This window comes from Gekko japonicus, unplaced genomic scaffold (assembly GCF_001447785.1).
Source record: "Gekko japonicus isolate JY-2015 unplaced genomic scaffold, Gekko_japonicus_V1.1 scaffold457, whole genome shotgun sequence".
Lineage (NCBI taxonomy): Eukaryota > Metazoa > Chordata > Lepidosauria > Squamata > Gekkonidae > Gekko > Gekko japonicus.
Genome location: NW_015164196.1, coordinates 224,687 through 243,619, shown reverse-complemented (window position 1 = coordinate 243,619; position 18,933 = coordinate 224,687). Strand labels below are relative to the sequence as shown.

The window sequence follows — 18,933 nt, the reverse complement described above, 5'->3', positions numbered from 1 at the left end:
CTACTGTTGCCCCCTCCCCACAAGCACCAAGAATACAGAGCATCACTTGCCCCAGCCTGAGAGTTCCTATCTATAAAGGTAAAGGTTCCCTTGCTCGAAAGCCAGTCGAATCCGACTCTAGGGTTGCGGTGCTCAGCTCCGTCTCAAAGCCGAAGAGCCAGCACTGTCCGAAGACGTTTCCGTGGTCATGTGGCCGGCATGACCTACTGACCTTCCACAGCCTGCAGTTCAGCGTCTTATTGTGGCTAATAGCCGCTGATGGACTTCTGCTCCATATGTTTATCTAGGGTTGCCAGGTCTGGTTTGGAAAACACCTGGAGACTTTGGGGGTGGATCCGGGAGAGGGTGGAGTTTTGGGAGGGGAGAGGCCCCAGCATGGTACAGTGACATAGAGTCCACCCTTCAAAGCAGCCATTTTCTTCAGGGGAGCTGATCTCTGCCAGATGGAGATGAGCTGTAAAAGCAGGAGATCCCCAGGCCCCACCTGGAGGCTGGCAACCCTATGTTTATCCAATTCCTTCTTGAAGCCGTCCATGCTTGTAGCTGCGGCCACCTCCTATGGCAGTGAATTTCGTGTGTTAGTCACTCTTTGGGTGAAGAAGTACTTCCTTTTATCCGTTCTAACCCGACCGCTCAGCAATTTCATGGAGTGCCCACGAGTTCTTGTCAGAATTCCAAAGGTGCCCATAGGCTCAAAAAGGCTGGGTGCCCATATACTAAAGCTGGGTTCCCCAGCATGGCGCCCGTGGGCACCATGGTACCTTTTCTGGCACCAACCAAGTGTTTCTAGGAAGCTTTTGCCTATTGACTATGGGAGATTTGATTGGCTGTGTGAAGGGTGTGTTTTTTTTAAAAAAATGTTGCTTTGGCAGCAGCTGCTGCCATTTCACAAGGATCTGTACTTGTGGCTGAAGTTCGCATAGGAGTGGCAGGAGGAGGATTTTCTTCGTTAGGCTATTTTTAATGTGGATCTAGGCTGAAGATTTCCTAAAAGAAATCAACCCTGACTGTTCCCTGGAAGGCCAGATAATGAAACTGAAGCTCAAATACTTTGGCCACCCAATGAGAAGGGAGCACTCCCTGGAGAAGACCCTGATGCTGGGAAAGATTGAAGGTCAAAGAAGACGCGGACGGCAAAGGATGAGATGGTTAGACAGTGTCATAGATGCAACGAACATGAAACTGAGCCAACTTCAGAGGACGGCAGAAGACAGGAAGGCCTGGCATGATCTGGTGCATGGGGTCGCGAAGAGTCAGACTCGACTGTGCGACTGAACAACAACAAAGGCTGAAGAGTCAGACTCGACTGCGTGACTGAATAATAACAACAAAAACAAAAGAGGAGACAACCTAGCAGAGCTGGCCCTCGCTGGTATTTGGATGGGAGGCCACCAAGGAAGTCCAGGGTTGCTCTGCAGAAGAAGGCAATGGCAAACCATGCACAACATTCATTGTATTTATTTATTTCATTTTATTACTTCCCAAACACAAAGCATTGGAGGAAGGCCCAGTTCAGTCCCCAGAGCTGTATACGGACGAGCCCGTTGCATTGAGGCGGTCACCGTAGATATCCAGGAGCTCAAAGATCACACCGTTGGTCCACCCAAAGCCTTGCTGTAAGGAGAGACCAGAAACATCAGAACAGGCACCCTGTCCCCCCCCCTCCCCTTCAGAGGGAGGAACGCTTCTGGAGACCCAGCTTTGGGGCCCATAAGAAGAAGAAGAAGAGAAGAAGAAGAGATTGGATTTATACCCCGCCCTTCACTACCCAAAGGAGTCTCAGAGCGGCTTACAAACTCCTTTCCCTTCCCCTCCCCACAACAGACACCCTGTAGGTGGGGCTGAGAGAGCTCTTGACAGAGACTGCTCTTTTTTCAGGAACAGCTGTTATCAGAACTATGGCTTGCCCAAGGTCATCCAGCCAGGTGCGAGTGGAGGTGTGGGGGAATCAAACCCGTTTCTCCCAGATTAGAGTCTGCACACTTAACCACTCTACACCAAACTGCCTTCCCATCTCTCAACCCAGCATTGGGAGAGCAGCTCCTAGGATTCCCAGCTCTGGGAAATACCTGGAGATTTGGGGGGTGGAAACTGACGAGGGCAGAGGGTGGGAACGAGGGACCTTAGCAGGGTATAATGCTATAGAGCAGTGATGGTGAACCTTTTAGAGACCGTGCCCAAACTGCGATCCAAAACCCACTTATTTATCGCAAAGTGCCAACACGGCAATTTAACCTGAATACTGAGGTTTTACTTTAGGAAAAAAAACAACTCCTACATTAACTTAAGATGATCCAAACAAAGTAAGGAAAGCAATCCCAAATGCTTTCATTTACTTAAAATTATTTGGCAGAGAATTCGACACTTTAATGATGGTCTGGGCCTGGCTGGGGCGATGGCACACGTGCCCACAGAGAGGGCTCTGAGTGCCACCTCTGGTTCGCCACCACTGCGATAGAGTCCACCTTCCAAAGGTGCTGTTTTCGTCAAGTGAACTATTGCCTGGAGATCAGTTGTAATCCTTTGAGATCTCCAGCCATCAACTGGTAGTTGGCAACCCCAGCAGCTCCCGGCCATGTTTTATTTTGGGCAGAGACAACACCCTCACCTGTACTTCATACTCGCCGCCAGAGCCTGGTCTCCCATCTCCTTCTACATTATACTACAGAAAGAGAGAAGGAGTTAGTAGTAGGAGAGAGTTTTTGGCATCGGAGAAAGTGTTGCTATGAAGAGGGCTTTTGCCCATGCAAAACATTCATTTTATTTATTTTATTTTATTTTATTTTATTGAACATGTATCCCGCCATCCCTGCAAGCAGGCTCAGGGAGGGGTCCATCAATGTTCAGACAATATACACTAACAATTAAAACCAATGTAAAGCAACAAGATTAAAACAATGCAGTAATCATAAAATCATAAAATACCGTGCATAAAATACCAATGACTCAGTAGCCAAAATAAAATGATAGTGTAGTTCCCAGGTGGCTGTTCAAATCCAGGACACTGATGGGAGGCCAATGGGGGGGGGGGAGGAACACCCACTGCCTCAACTAAAATCCCTGCGGAAGAACTCCGTCTTGCAGGCCCTGAGGAATTGTAATAGATCCCACAGGGCCCTGATCTCATATGGGAGCTTATTCCACCAGGTAGGCAAGTCAGGTGTCCCTGGAGGCAGGCCAGGGACTACCAAAAGGTGTTGATTTGTAGATCTCAGCGCTCTACGGGGCTCATATGAGGAGAGGCAGTCCCGAAGGTATATATTTATTTATAGTCCGCCTCTCTCACTGGGACTCAAGGCGGATTACGCAGAGGGAGTCCATAAAATCAACAGGATGGGACATTCAATTTGGGTTGTAGAACCAACTGAAAATATAAAAACAAGAACTGAAGCAAAGAAAATTGTTAGCATGACACCTTAAACGAAGCAAAAGTATATAGTAGGGTCCTAATTGCAACAAACTATGTACAGGAGTGTAGCCCACAGTCCCTAATAATTTATCCTAGTGACTCTGTGAATCATTTTGTACAGTGCTACCCTATGATCTCTGTAGAAAAGCCCTCTTGAATAGTCAAGTTTCACACTGTTTGCAGAACATGGGAGTGTGGCACAAGAACCCCACACGTAGGAGGCAACTGTTCTTCCTTCTTCTCCCACTTTCTCCAAAACAGCTTTCTCAGAAGTCAAATAGTCTTCCTTGACTTTATTTATTTTATTAGAAATGGGGGTTTAAATCCTAACCCTTCTAAGGAGAGGAAAAAAATGACAGGCCAAGGTCCGTCCCCGTCCCCCCCGCGAGGTTCATGAATGGATCAGGATTTGAACCCACGCTGGGGCCGATTGGAAAACATTGGGAGGTTCCAAACTAAGCATCTTCCTGTAATGGAGGCAACAGCTTCCAAACAGGTGCTCCCTGAGGACAAAAAGATGATCCTTCCTGGATTTTCTGTTCCAATGAGATAGAGGAAAGTGAGGATTCACCCTGTATATTGGGGAAGGAGGAAGTGGGCACCAGGAAATGCCTTGGTGGGCCCCATGTTGGGGACCATGGATATGGGTGAAAGGACAATGGGGGCGGGGGGAAGGTCTGGAGGCAAGTGTTGGGAGTGAAGGTGACTCAGCATGCCTGGACACAGGGCGGAGGAGGGCGTTGCATTTCTCTCTGCACTGGAACCAGATTGCTTGTGTGTCATCTTCTTACTGAATAGGATGCCTCTCCATGTCCAAGCTGGGAGTGCCTCTGACAACCTGAGAGTTAACCAAGACTGATGAAAGTATCCAAGTGTGTCCAAATAGTTTTCCTGATCCAGCTGGGAAGCCTTGCCTTGGACTGAAGGGGAAAGGTCAAAATCTCTCTTCCGCCTTCACAGCCATCCGGTATTCTGGGAGTGCTATCTGTATCCATGGAGAGTAACAAACTGTGGTTTGTTGCTATTCTATTTCTTCTCTGAGTTGTACTTTTATGGTCTGCCCTATTGAACCCCAAAACACACACACACACCAGTGTTCCCTCGAAGCTGTGGAGTCTTGTGAGCAAAAATTCTACTCTGTGAGCTCCTGGCATGAAAGTTGTGAGTGAGCGATTTGGCTGCTGCATAAATTAGTTTGCTCTGGAGCCCATCCTTCCTGAGCTAAGACAAAAATGTGAGAGCCGGAGGCTAAAAAACTGAGGTAGCTCACACTAACTCAGCTTAGGGGGAACACTAACACACACACACACACACACACACGGGATTCCAGCCTCCAGGTGGGACCTGGGGATCTCCTAGGGTTGCCAGGTCTACCATGGCCACTGGTAGGGGATGGATTGGTAGGGTTGTGCCAGATCCAGGTTGGGAGACTCCTGGAGATTTGGCGCTAGATCCTGGGGAGGACAGGAACCTCAGTGGGGTACAATGCCACAGAGTCCACCCTGGGGAACTAATCTCTGTCGTCTGAAAATGAGTTGTAATGCAAGGGGATCTGCAAGTCCCACCTGGAGGCTGGCATCCCTGGGATCTCCTGGAATTTCAGCACATCTCCAGACGACAGAAATCAGTTCCCCTGGAGAAAATGGATGCTTTGGAGGGTGGACTCTATGGCATTGCACCCCACTGTGGTCCCTGCCCTCCCCGTGCTCTACACCTAAATCTCTAGGAGTTTCCCAACCTGGAGCTAGTAATCCAATCCCCTCCTCCCCAATGGTGGCCCCTGACAACCCTAACACAATCTCTCTTACACAGAGCAGGTTTCAAGGGCTGGAAGGAAGTTCAGCCGTGTGGGATATGGAGACCCTTACCTTTTCAAACATGGCATGGTACTTCTCGTAAACAACCAGGTTTGTTCTCACCCAGTTCTGCGCCAAGGTAAAAGCCAGGTTGCGGGCCCGGGGAGACGAGGACTTGGCTAGACCTACCAAGTGTGAAGAAGGGGTGTCAGTGAGAATTCCAGCCATAAATAGGAAGGGAAAACACATCGTCCCTGTTAGATTCTCTGGTATGGTATAGCCACGAATCTCTCTCATGTAGCAGAGTACACTAAAGGCTTCACAGAAGGGCAGCTTAGTACTGCGTGTGTGCTAGCAGAGATACAAAGTTACACTGAGCCAACTCGCAGTTTCAAACTAATGAGAGTCCTTTATTCAAGGAACTACATTCTAGATAGTATAGATTAAGGATAGGGTTAGAGTCTAATCTAACTAGCTAGGATGAATGCAGATGCAGGATGCCCGTCCTGCATCCATGGATGACAAAGATGGAGACCGTGCTTCTTCGTTGTGCGTGCAGGAGAGAGAAGTGTCAAGCTGGAAGGAAAGAAGTCTTGTCCCTAAGAATAGCATTCTACTTCAAAGGATAGTATCAGATAGCAGGAAGGAATGGATGCTCTGTGTGTGTCCTGACCTCTCTATCTGTCCCTAAATCTATGGTGCTCTCTCTGAAGGCTGAGGCAGGGGTCAGCATACACTCCTCCCCTTCTGACACTCCCCAAGTGGGGAGCCTCTACAACATGGGAAATACACCTTTGGAATTCCAACACAGTGTGGTGAGCATGCCCACAAAATGGCTGCTGTATAGGGTTGCCTTTTCCTTGGTGGAGCCAGGGGATCCCGATTTCGGGGCCCCCAATCTGCTGCAGCCCAGCTGGCTGGTGGGAGAAACCCCACCACAAGAAGCCGCCTCCCTGCACCAGTGCAATGATGTCACCCCAAAGTGACATCATCATGTTTCCGACATCAGGGGTGACACTCTAGGTTTGGGGCAAAACTCTATGGTTTTGAGGCCCAAAAAACCCATACAGTTTTACCCCACACCTAGAGCATCACCCCCAACATCAGAAACGTGATGATGTCACTCTGAGGTGATGGTATTGTGGTGTGCACGCAAGAAGAGCTACAGGAACAATCTGGAGTCTCCCCCACCGGCAGCCAGGTAGGCCCTGGTACCTACTGCTGCAGGAGGCAGAGCCAGATAAAAGTGAAGATCCTTGAGCTGTGGTGGGAGCTGCACCCAGAGGAACATTTTTAGAAAATCTGCACAGCCAATCAAATATCCAGTGGCCAATCAGAAACTTTACTGGGCAGAATCCCTACCCGGTCCCACCCACTTTCTAAAAACATGTGAGGGGTGCCAGGAAGGATGTCAGCAGGCACTGTATTGCCCACGGGTGCCACACTGAGGATCCCTGATCTACAAGGATAAGGAAGAGCTGCAGCTCAGCTGTTGGGGACAAGGAGGGAAGGGAGGCTGTGCAGCCAGGGAAATCTCTCCCCACAACCCACCCTGGGTTCTATTTGCTGAGGGACATCTCCTACACATAGGAAGGCTTCCTTCCGAACTGGTTGTTTGTTGTTGTTCAGTCGCACAGTCGAGTCCGACTCTTCGCGACCCCATGGACCAGATCCCGCCAGGCCTTCTGGTCTTCCGCCGTCCTCTGAAGTTTGCCTCAACTTCATGTTCGTTGCATCTATGACACTGTCCAACCATCTCATCCTTTGCCGTCCCCGTCTTCTTTGACCTTCAGTCTTTCCCAACATGAGGGTCTTCTCCAGTGAGTGCTCCCTTCTCATTGGGTGGCCAAAGTATTTGAGCTTCAGTTTCATTATCTGGCCTTCCAGCGAACAGTCAGGGTTGATTTCCTTTAGGATTGACTGATTTGATCTCCTTGCAGTCCAAGGGACTGATACAAGACCAATTAAGGCAGAGATGTCAAACATACGGCCTGCAGGACTAACCCGGCCCGCCCAGGGCTCTAATCCGGCCCGCGTGGTAGAACATTCACACACACCCCACGACGCCCCCACCCCTGCATTAGACACCTACTTCACCAGCTTGTTCCTCAAGCACCAGCCACACAGATCTAGGTAAGGCTTTCACTAGGGTTGCCAGCTCTGGGTTGGGACTACTTTGTTGTTACTTTTCGAGCCGCTGGGTTGGCGGGAGCTGGGACTAGGGTCGGGGGCTCAACCCGACCGCGGTGGGGATTCGAACAGCCATTGAGGCTGTTCGCTACAGATGTTACCTGCAGGCGTCGTACTGCCTGCACCACCGCTCCCTGTAACAGCAGGAGATCTCCAGTTGCCACCTGGAGGCTGGCAACCCTAGTCGTCACGGACGGGGTACCTCTACTGGGCCATTTTGTGGCTTGTCCTTACCTGCAATCACCAAATACTGCAGGGGGGCCCAAGCGTTGGGAAGATCCCACTGTTCCCCTGTAGAAGCTAGCGATGTGGGTATCCCGTTGGTGTAGGACAGCGCAGAGCTCTTCTGTGGGCACACAAAGGGGCATGAAACACAGAGACCGTTAAGAGGGACAGCAAAAAAGGGGGCACAGAAGGAGAAGGATTCATGGTCTAATGGGGGGGGGGACTGGTGTAAGCACGGTCAGCATTCCAGGCGGCACCCACACTGTGCAATGCCTGGAGGTCGAGTGAGTCAGCGAAAAAGGCCCGGTGTCGCAGGTGAGGATTGCTTACCTCCAGGTAGAGGAGGGCCCTTTCGGCAGCAGCTGGTTCCACACTACACTCTGCCCACAGAGGGGTGAGGTTGGATGGGTAGAAGGCCTCACTGTGCCTCCGCCGCGCAAGGTTGTAGTCCAGCCAGACCCCCGCCTTCTCGTTCCACAGGACAGCCTGGACTGCAGCCGCTCGGTACTCGTGGGCCGCCTGGAACCGGTTGGCTTTCTCGTTGTTTCCTTGAGAGGAGACATGATTATTTGATGGAGCTCCTAAGCCTCTTAGACCGGGGGGCTACTAACCTTTCCCTGTTTGAAAGCAACTTCTGAGTAATGAAAAAATATTTATTTATTATTTCAATTATTATTTATTTCGATTCCTGTGAAGGAGCTCAGGGCGGCTTACAGCAATAAACATTTATAAAATAATACAATCAGATAATACAATAAAGCCAATTTAAAACATTTAAAATGGGCAGTGCAGTACGTATCTGGAGTTACTCCCCCCGACCCCCAGGAAGGGGCATGTTACTAAGTTTTATTCTGTCTTAAAAACAGAACATGGACTAGGAAGAGCTCCAGAGATGAACCTGTCACATGAACACATGAAGCTGCTTTCTACTGAATCAGACTATCAGTCCAGCAGGTCAGTATTGGCTACTCAGACTGGCAGCAGCTCTCCAGGGTCTCAGGCAAAAGTCTTTTGTATCTCCTACCACCTGAATTTTTTAGGTGGAGACACTGGGGATTGAACCTGGGACCTTCTGCGTGCCAAGCAGATGCTACCACTTCATCAGCTAAGCAGCCCAGAAGACAAAATAAATAAAAGCCTAGAGCAGATCTTTTTGTGCTCCTTTTTCTGGGTCTTTTAAGGGATGCACAAGCTTATCGATGGACGCTGAACAAGCTACCAGTAGCTCACAAACTACCTGTTGAAGACCCCTGGCTCTAGGCATTCTCGGGGGAAAGGATACAACAGATCCTATCTGTAGGTTCCCAGGGACTATTTCCAAAGATGATTCTCCGGATGTGACGGTTCTTAGCTTGGCTTGTTACCCCAGCTTCAGATAGGCCTAGGGATGCCAGCCTCCAGGTGGGACCTGGGGATCCCTCGGAATTACGGCTCATTTCCAGACTACAGAGATCAGTCCCCATGAAGAAAATGGATGCTTTGGAGGGTGGACTCTATGGCATTGCACCACCACACACAAACTCCTCACCCAGAGCTTTATAAAAGGAGGCCAGCAACTGCTCGACTCTGCAAAGGATGGCATTCAGATCAACAGGTACCACCGCGCTGGTCTGGGTGTCTTTCCGTGTGGCCGGCAGGGGAGGCGGCCCCGGCAGGAACCAGCGTGATGAGAAATCCCAGCCAGACTCTGCTGCACCTTTCAGCTCTGCCCAAAGATTCTGCTGGGCTTCTGCACGAAAAAGTCGGGAAGGGGGAGAAAGTTGAAGGTTGGTAAGGCACGGAAAACCTCCAGCATCCCCAGGTGGAGCCCAGATTTTAGCTCCAGTTCTGTCCTCCCTGGCAAAGAAATGTAAATAGTCCTCACCCATGCCAAGGTATGGCAAATGGCTAGCTAATGAACAGCAAATCACTCGGCACTTGTTGGGGGGGAGGATGATTATAGGGTTGCCAGCCTCCAGGTAGTAGCTGGAGATCTCCCAGAATTCCAACTGGTCTCCGTCTGACAGAGATCAGTTCCCCCCAGAGAAAATGGCTGCATTAAAGTCTGAACTCCGTGGCATTATCTACCCTGCTGAAGCCCCTCCCCTCCCCAAACCCCGCCCTCCCCAGGCTCCACCCCCCAAAGAAATCTTCAGGGATTTCTCAACCCAGAGCTGGCAACCCCCTAGGAATTGGGTACTTTTGAGTTTAGACTAAAGGGATTATGCCCGGTGGGGACAGACAGAACTTTTTCTCCGCTTCCCATATTACTACTAAACCTCCCGCTTCCGCAGTAAGAAAGATATTTTATTTATTTATCCTATTTATGTGATGCTTTTCTCCTGGAACACAAGGACCCCAAGCAGCTTACCCTCTCCAAAGTCAGAAACAATATAAGATAATCACTCAAAATGCTGCATCAAGACATTCATTGCTCACTGCCCTATTATTAAAGGTAAAGGTTTCCCCTTGCTTGAAAGCTCGTCGAATGCGACTCTAGGGGGCGGTGCTCATTTCCGTTTCCAAGCCGAAGAGCCAGCGCTGTCCAAAGACGTTTCTGTGGTCCTGTGGCCGGCATGACTGGATGCCAAGGCACACACAACGCTGTTAGCTTCCCACCGAAGCAGTACCTATTTATCTACTCGCAGTTTCTTGCTTTCGAACTGCTAGGTTGGCAGGAGCTGGGGCCAGAGACGGGAGCTCACTCCGTCACATGGCACTAGGGTCTTAACCACAGCCCCTTGCCCTATTATTACAGACCTCAAAACTGGGGGGAAATACTATAGCAGCAAAAGACACCTAAAGAGACAAAAATGAGAAAAGCTGTCAGTCTGCTAGTCAAGATCATAGAATCATAAGAGTTGGAAGAGACCTCCAGGGTCAGCTAGTCTAACCCTCTGCACAATGCAGGAAGGCGGTGGCAAATCAGTTGCAGGGCTTTTTGGATGACGCCTCCATATTAGACCCCTTCCGGTCTGGCTTCTGACCAGGCCACGGGACAGAGACGGTCTTGGTCGCTTTCACAGATGATCTCCGGAGGCATCTGGATCGAGGCAGTATGGCGGTGTTGATGTTGTTAGACCTGTCAGCGGCGTTTGACACGGTCAACCATCAACTACTGATACACTGCCTTGCCGACACCAGGATTCAGGGGCTTGCCTTGCAGTGGCTCTCCTCGTTTCTTCAGAGTCAGGGACAGAGGGTGGCAGTTGGGGAACAGCTATCCGGAAGGCACCCACTAATTTACGGAGTGCCCCAAGGAGCAGTGCTTTCCCCAGTGCTGTTTAACGTCTACATGCGCCCCTTTGTCCAGATTGCCCGGAGACATGGACTGGGCTCAGCACCAATATGCTGATGACACCGAGCTCTATCTGTTGTTGGACGGCCAGTCAGACTCTAGTGTGGAAGATCTGGACCTGGCGTTGAAAGCCGTGGCTGCTTGGTTTAGATTGAGTTGACTGAAATTGAATCCGACGAAGACGGAGGTCCTGTGCCTGAGTCGGAGCAGGCCTAGGTTAGGGATCCCTCTCCTGACCTTCAATGGGGCGCCGTTGGTGCCAGCGCCGGAGGTTAGGAGTTTGGGAGTGCTCCTTAACCATGGAGGCCCAGGTAGCAGCCACTGCGAAGACTGCCTTTTACCATCTACAGCTGATTAAGCAGTTGGTTCCCTTCCTTGAACACAATGACCTGGCGACAGTGATCCACACAACGGTCACCTTGAGATTGGATTACTGTAATGCTCTCTACAGGGGGATGCCCTTGTCCCAAATCCGGAAGCTGCAGCTGGTGCAGGATGCAGCAGCGAGGCTGTTGCTATGTCTTCCTGTGTGGAAACACATCCAGCCCGCCCTAAAAGCACTGCACTGGCTGCCTATAGCATACCGGATACGGTTCAAGGTTCTGGTTCTTACCTTTAAAGCGCTATATGGTCGGGGACCTACTTACCTAAGGGACTGCCTTTCCCCACATGTGCCCCAGAGACCCTTAAGATCTGGATTCCAAAATCACCTGGCCCTTCCAGGCCCGAAAGAGGCCAGGTTGGCTACAACGAGGGCCAGGGCCTTTTCAGTGGTGGCCCCACACTGGTGGAATGAGCTCCCGGACGACATCAGGGCCCTGCGGGACCTTCTGCAATTCCGCAGGGCCTGTAAGATGGAGCTCTTCTGCCAGGCTTGTCAAGTAGGGGCCGCCTTGACATCATGGCCCTGGCCCTAACATCGACATCTCCGCCAACCTGGCCGTAATGTCAACATCACCACCAGCCAGATGATGAACAGCCTGGCAGGAGCCTGGAGGCGGCCACTCAAACGATGACAGAATGACGCCATCTTGTACTGTGGTGATGTGTTTTGTATCGTAAATCTTAATTTGATATTATTTTATTATGTATATTGGAATTTTAATGTATTTACAAACATGCTGTTCGCTGCCCTGAGCCCGCTATGGCGGGGAGGTTTGGGATATAAATTTAAATATGTTGTTGTTGTTCAGTCGCACAGTCGATTCCGACTCTTCGCGACCCCATGGACGAGATCCCGCCAGGCCCTCCTGTCTTCTGCTGTCCTCTGAAGTTTGCTCAATTTCATGTTCATTGCATCTATGACACTGTCTAACCATCTCATCCTTTGCCATCCCCGTCTTCTTTGACCTTCAATCTTTCCCAGCATCAGGGTCTTCTCCAGTGAGTGAATTTAAATATATATATATTTAAATATAAATAAAACAAATTCACAACTACAGCCTCTCTGCTAGCAGCCCCTCTGTTCCTAGTTCATGGTGGTGGGTCTTTATACCCTCAGGGTACCTTCATCCATGCCCACTGCCAGCTCCATGTCTGTGCTGTAGGATTCTGGTCTGGGGAACAAGAGAAGACAGAGGAATGCGCTTATTACTGGCAAGGAGGTAGAACCAGCGTCTGGGGCACGGTGCCAGCTCAGAGAACGGTACAGGGGTTGTCAAACAACCGCAACAGCAATTCCCCCTGCCTCACCTGGGCTCCCCCACTCTGACGTTGTAGCGATTCAAGAGGTACTCCTTGCCCCCAGTGGTGACACGGACAGCTCGCTGCTCCTGCCAAAACTGGTATTCCGCCTCCAGAAGATGGATGTTGCCTCTGGAAAAGGGACAGGACTGTTAGCTATGAATCACAGCTATTGGCAGCAAGTGACAGTGCCCAGCATGTGCCACAGTAGGGAGTGATCCTGAAGAGATGGGTGCTGTTTGGATGCACGGAATCAGACCACAGAGGCTTGAGAACTAGGCAAGCTTGGCGGTGGGCAGCCCCCTCCATCTCCTTCATTGCTACCATTTCATCCTTTCCCGGCATCTTTAAGCTTTTTACTTTTACTGTGTGCAATTCTGGTCGCCACACCTTAAAAAGGATATTATAGCTTTGGAAAAAGTGCAGAAAAGGGCAACTCGAATGATAAAGGGGTTGGAACACTTTCCCTATGAGGAAAGGTTAAAGCGCTTAGGGCTCTTTAGCTTGGAGAAACGACGACTGAGGGGTGACATGATTGAGGTTTATAAGATTATGCATGGGAAAGAGCAGGTAGAGAAAGAGGTACTTTTCTCCCTTTCTCACAATACAAGAACTCGTGGGCACTCCATGAAACTGCTGAGCGGTCGGGTTAGAACGGATAAGAGGAAGTACTTCTTGACCCAAAGAGTGATTAACACTTGGAATTCACTGCCACAGGAAGTGGTGGTGGCTACAAGCATGGATGGCTTCAAAAGGGAATTAGATAAGCCTATGGAGCAGAGGTCCATCAGTGGCTATCAGCCACAAGGTATAGATAGGGACTCTGGGGCAAGTGATGCTCTGTCATCTTGGTGCTTAGGGGGGTCAACAGTGGGAGGGCTTCTAATGTCCTGGCCCCACTGGTGGACCTCCTGATGGCACCTGGTATTTCTGGCCACTGTGTGATACAGAGTGTTGGACTGGATGGGCCTTTGGCCTGATCCAACATTGGCATCTCTTATGTTCTTAAGCACACTGCAGCAAGCCCCACAGGCTTGATAGGTTTCTCAGACTCTCCTGGCTTTTAGGTTTGCCAGCTTAGTTGGGAAATACCTGGAGATTTTGAGGGATGGAGCCCGGGGAGGGCAGGGCTTGGGGAGGGGAGGGACCTCAGTAGGGTATAACGCCACGGAGTCCATCCTCCAAAACAGCCATTTCCTCCAGGGGAACTGATCTTGGCCTTCAAATGTAACAGCAGATCTCTGGGTGCCTCCTGGAGACTGGCAACACTACTTGCCGTGCTGTGTTTACAGCTGCCTGAGGAAGGAGCAGCAACTGTGCCCAGGAGGAAGAGAGAAGTAGCCATGTTGGACACCTCAGGCGGCACCCTTTTTTTGAACTGCCTTTGCCAAGGCTGAGCTCCACTCATCTCAAGTTTCCTCACAGAATCATCTCAGGTAGACTCTGGGGAGTGTGGGATAGAATAGAGCCAGTTTGGTATAGTGGTTAGGAGCACAGACACTAATCTGGGAGAACCGGGTTTGATTCCCCACTCCTCCACTTGCAGCTGCTGGATGACCTTGGGCAAGCCGTAGCTCTGGCACAGCTGTTCTTGAAAAAGAGCAGTTTCTGTCAAGAGCACTCTCAGCCCCACCCACCTTACAGGGTGTCTGTTGAGGGGAGGGGAAAGGAAAGGAGATTGTAAACTGCTCTGAGACTCCTTCAGGTAGTGAAGGGTGGGTTGTAAATCCAATCTCTTCTTCTTTCAATATAAATACGTTGAGCATGCAGGCCCACCTCTGAGACCCTCACACTCACTCCATTTGCTAGAAAGGGCACCACTGCAGTGGTGGGAAATTCCTAGAGATTTGGGGGTGCACCCTGGGGAGGTGAGGGCTTGGGGAGGGTACAGTGCCATGGAATCCACCCTCTAAAACTGCCACTTTCTCCAGAGGAGCTGAGAGGGTTGCTAACCTCCAGGCAAGGCCTGGAGATCTCCTGCTATTACAATGGATCGCCAGATGACAGAGATCAGTTCCTCTGGAGAAAATGGTTGCTTTGAAGGGTGGGCTCTATGGCATTGTACCCCGCTGGAGACCCTCCCCTCCCCAAACCCCACTCTTCCCAGGCTCCACCCCCAAAATCTCCAGCTATTTCCCCATCCGGCGCTGACAGCCCTAGGAACTGATCTCTGTAGTCTGGAGACGAGTTGTAATTCCAGATCTCCAGGCCTCACCCAGGAGCTGGTAACTGTTTAAAGCCCCCCTCCCAAAATTGTTTGCCTTTTTGCAGAGAGAGGGAGAACCAAGTCTGTTACCTGAGAAAGGCTGTGTCATTGGTTTGCTTCAAGTAACTCTCTACCATGAGGGTAAGGAAGGGCGGCTGGCTCCGTCGCTCATAATAGATGCGGCCTCCATTGGGGATGTGCCCAAATCTGTAACCAAGAAGCAAAAGCTGCAGCAAAGGAGTGGAGGACACATTTTGTGGGTTACATGGGGGGGCACACGTCTGAACATGGCACAGTTTAGGCAGGGGTCGTTTCGTAGAAAAAGAGCTAGGGGGACTCATTAGCATAACTCATTAGCATATGCCACACCCCCTGACATCACCGGAAGTGTGTCATAAGGCCACACACCCCGCCCCCAACGGTCCCGGCCGCTGCCGTCGGCCTTGCAGCTCCACTGCCGGGTCCCATGAGGGGCCCGGCGGTGGACCTGCAAGGCCGGCGGGAGTGCAAGGAAGCCCCGCGGGGGCCCTCCCTGGCCCCAGGCAGGCAGGGGTGGGGAGAGGCAGGGAGGAAGCAACTTACCCTCCCTCTTCTCCTGCCTCCTCCTGGCTGAATGAGGGCCGGAAGCGGGGTGGCCGGAAGCAGGGGGCGGGGCTTCGTCACCCCCGTACCTCACCCGGGGGAACTGCGGTCCCCCGCGATCCCCCCGAAATGACCTCTGAGTTTAGGACAGGTCGTCCCCCAGTGCAGGTCCAAAAAACCTCTGCTTGGATATTTCCCTCTCCACGACACCAGGGAAAATGTAGCCCTCTGCCCTCCCCTTTCCCCAGATGTCTCTTACTTGTCCACAAGGTAAAGGAAGTTCTGGATCATGCCCCGGGCTGTGGCGACCATATCAGACAGCAACAGGCCCTCAATCACCCAGAAGGAATCCCTGTAGGAGGAAGAGGCTGGGCCTTAATCACTCACCATCTTGATGGAAACGTTTGTGGCATTTGAGAATCCCTGAGAAAAACAGCACCAGCAACAGACCCTTCCCACATGAAAACATGAGCGCACCCATGGCAAGAACAGCAGGGCTGTGGGCAGTCTGTTGACCAGTAACATGCTCTGTTGGATACTGGGAGGGCTCATGTAATCCAGGCCCAAATGTGCCACAAACGAACAACCGCATGCACACAAATGATTTCAGATAACAAGAGCGGCATGAGACACCTCATAAAACGCACATATATACGCTATATTGCATTGATATGGTTTACACTATTGGTCTTCAGTCCAGAACTGGGCTTGGGTCCTGTCTAAAATTTCTGTGGTTGGAAAGATTTCTGCCCATAGAACACAGTGTCCCCCACCTCCTTTTCCTGAAGCTTTTGGCGCTTTTTTGGATTAAGACGGATGTTCATTGGGAGATTAATAGCAGTCTGAATTGATTCATGCAGTTTCCTACAGGAGATTCTTGGATATGAAATTACACTGTGTCTTCTTTTCATTGTATCAGTGATATCTGATGGTGTTATATAGGGTGTTTGATAGATGTTTTTGTTTGGGTATTGATTCTGATACACTGATTATACAAACTATTACATAATATCTATCAGCACAACGCATGAACTATTCTTTGAAGTTAATTCTTTATTTAATTCGCATATACAATTAGTAGCCAGTCATCACAGGGATTTTTTGTGTGTGTGTTTCTGTAGTCTCTACACTGTGATCCTGTGTTTTCCTTTCCAGCCTCCAGGTGGTGGCTGGAGATCGGGGATTACAACAGGGATCAGGTCACCTGGAGAAAATGGCCCCTCTGATAGGTGGACTCTGTGGCATTACACCCTATGGAAGGCCCTCCCCTCCACAAGCCCCGCCCTCCTCAGGCTCCACCCCCAAAATCTCCAGGTATTTCCCAACCCAGAGCTGGCAACCCTAGGTGGGGTGGAGGTCTGCCACACAAGGGGTAAGCAAATCCCCCCTCTGTCCATCCACAGAAATTTTAGTCAGGTCCATCAGTGGCTATTAGCCACAAGGTATTGATAGGGGCTCTGGGGCAAGTGATGCTCTGTCATCATGGTGCTTGGGGGGGTCAACAGTGGGAGGGCTTCTAATGTCCTGGCCCCACTGCTGGACCTCCTGATGGCACTGGTATTTCTGGCCACTGTGTGACACAGAGTGTTGGACTGGATGGGCCTTTGGCCTGATTCAACATTGGCGTCTCTTATGTTCTTATGTTCTTATGCTTCAGCCCCAGAGCCCACTGAACATGGGACTCACAGGACATATGCAGAAGGCTTTCCCCCTCACCACTGAGCATATCTTCAGCCTCCTTCTCCTTCCCCCCCCCCCCTGTGCTTAGAATGAGGAAGAAGGGTTGTGCGGGATGGCATATCTCACAAATGAAATCCCCAGCACTTCCCTGTTTTGAAATGAAGCCCAGATTTACCTTCCCCGGCCAGAAAACAACCACCAAAAACAAACAAACAAAACACATGCATTCTTTCCCGTTTGAGATTCTGGTGGGTTATGTGCCAAACTGCACGATACCTTCATTTGCAATGCAGATGTCTGGTGCCCAGTACCACATCCCAATCTTCCTCATATTCACTCCTCCCACAAGAGGCAGGCTTAGGGCTGCAAGTCTCCAGGTGGGGACTGGAGAGCGCCTGGCATTCCGACTGACCTCCAGATGACAGAAATCAGCTCCCCTTGCAGAAATTTCAGCTTTAGGAGGTGGCCTTTGTGGCATGATACCCTTCTGAGGTCCTTTCTTTCCCCAAACCCCAAACCTCCAGGAATTACTCAACCTGGAGTTGGCAACCTGAGCTGATGCCAAGCCCCCTTTGGATACCTCCATTTTTCAAGAGGGTTGGGCCTTCCAGCAAGTCGAAGGGGGCTCAAAGGCCTGGGGCAACCAAAACAGCATCTGGCTTCCACCCCTTAGGAGGCTGAAAGGACAAAAGAAGCTGCCTTATACTGAATCAGACCTAAGGTTAGTATTGTCTACTCAGACTGGCAGCAGCTATCCAGGATTTTACACAGAGGTCTTTTATGACACCTACCTACCACCTGGGACTTTTAATTGGAGATGCTGGGGATTAGGGTTGCCAGACCATAAGTGGAGCGGGGGGGGGGGCTTTTGCCAGGCCTTACTCCCAGCCACTGATCAGCTGACTGGCGGGGGGGGGGAACTAGCTAGGCGAAAGGAGAAGGCCTAGGCCTCCTTGCTACCATTGCACAGGAAGTGATGTCATCATGCCAACGATGTCCAGGTGACGTTCTGGTATTTGGGCAAAAACTCTATGGTAGAAGCCAGTTTTACCATAGTTTTTGCCCAAACACCAGTGTGTTGCCCAGGTGTTGCTGGCATGATGACATCACTTCCTGTGCAACACCAGCAACAAGGCCTAGGGTGGCCTTTCTCTTTCTCCATTTAAGTCCCCCCCCATCCCCTGCTGGTTGCTGCAAGGGACTTAGTAACCCTATTGGGGATTGAACCTGGGACCTTCTGCTTGCCAAGCTGATGCTCTGTCACTGAGCCACAGCCCCTCCAATGAAGATTCTGGACATGCCACACACCCTTCCACCCTGCCCTGCCCCCGCAGCTATACTTGCTCCTTACCAGTAATAGTACTCAATGAATCGGCCCCCTGGCACTATCAGTGGGTTAGGCACATACATCAGGGAATAACGTTCGGGGCTGATTTTTACCTCCGCTGAAATCTGAAATGTAAAATAGTTTATTTACAAGAGGGTGACCCGCGACACTCACGGGGGGGGGGAGGGAGGAAGCAGCAGGAGTCGGGAATTCAGCTCTGCTCTCTCTCCCTTCCCCCCTCTAAGCTGTTAAGTCTTGTGAGCAAAGATTCTACTGTGTGAGCGTACTGGCATTAAAGTTGTGAGCGAGTGATTTGGCTACTGCATAAATCAGTTTGCTCTGGAGCCCCATCCTTACTGAGTGAAGACAAAAAGGTGTGAGCCAGAGGCTAAAAACTGTGAGCTCGCTCACACTCATTCAGCTTAGAGGGAACACTGGACTGGAGTCACTCTGTATATAATAGGCAGGCCCGTAGCTAACAGTCGTGGGGGTGGCGCCGCCGGGGGTCTCCAGAAGCGACCTCAGCAGGGCGGCTCCAGCCAGTGCGCGGGGGAGCTC

The 18,933-nt window shown here is 50.8% G+C and overlaps 1 protein-coding gene across 1 annotated transcript in view; it reads right to left on the bottom strand.

The window, feature by feature from the left end:
- Positions 1 to 1,483: 1,483 nt before the first annotated feature.
- LOC107107977 (trehalase-like) overlaps positions 1,484 to 18,933 on the bottom strand; it is a 26,794-nt gene continuing 9,344 nt past the window's right edge. The window contains exons 5-15 of the mRNA XM_015408357.1: positions 18,400 to 18,500; positions 15,628 to 15,720; positions 14,877 to 14,993; positions 12,590 to 12,712; positions 12,404 to 12,453; positions 9,149 to 9,349; positions 7,951 to 8,168; positions 7,630 to 7,741; positions 5,278 to 5,390; positions 2,609 to 2,662; positions 1,484 to 1,614 (exon numbers count right to left, since the gene is read on the bottom strand). Coding sequence (XP_015263843.1) covers positions 1,513 to 1,614; positions 2,609 to 2,662; positions 5,278 to 5,390; positions 7,630 to 7,741; positions 7,951 to 8,168; positions 9,149 to 9,349; positions 12,404 to 12,453; positions 12,590 to 12,712; positions 14,877 to 14,993; positions 15,628 to 15,720; positions 18,400 to 18,500 — 1,284 coding nt within the window. The 3' untranslated portion in view covers positions 1,484 to 1,512. The remainder of the gene's footprint in view (positions 1,615 to 2,608; positions 2,663 to 5,277; positions 5,391 to 7,629; positions 7,742 to 7,950; positions 8,169 to 9,148; positions 9,350 to 12,403; positions 12,454 to 12,589; positions 12,713 to 14,876; positions 14,994 to 15,627; positions 15,721 to 18,399; positions 18,501 to 18,933) is intronic.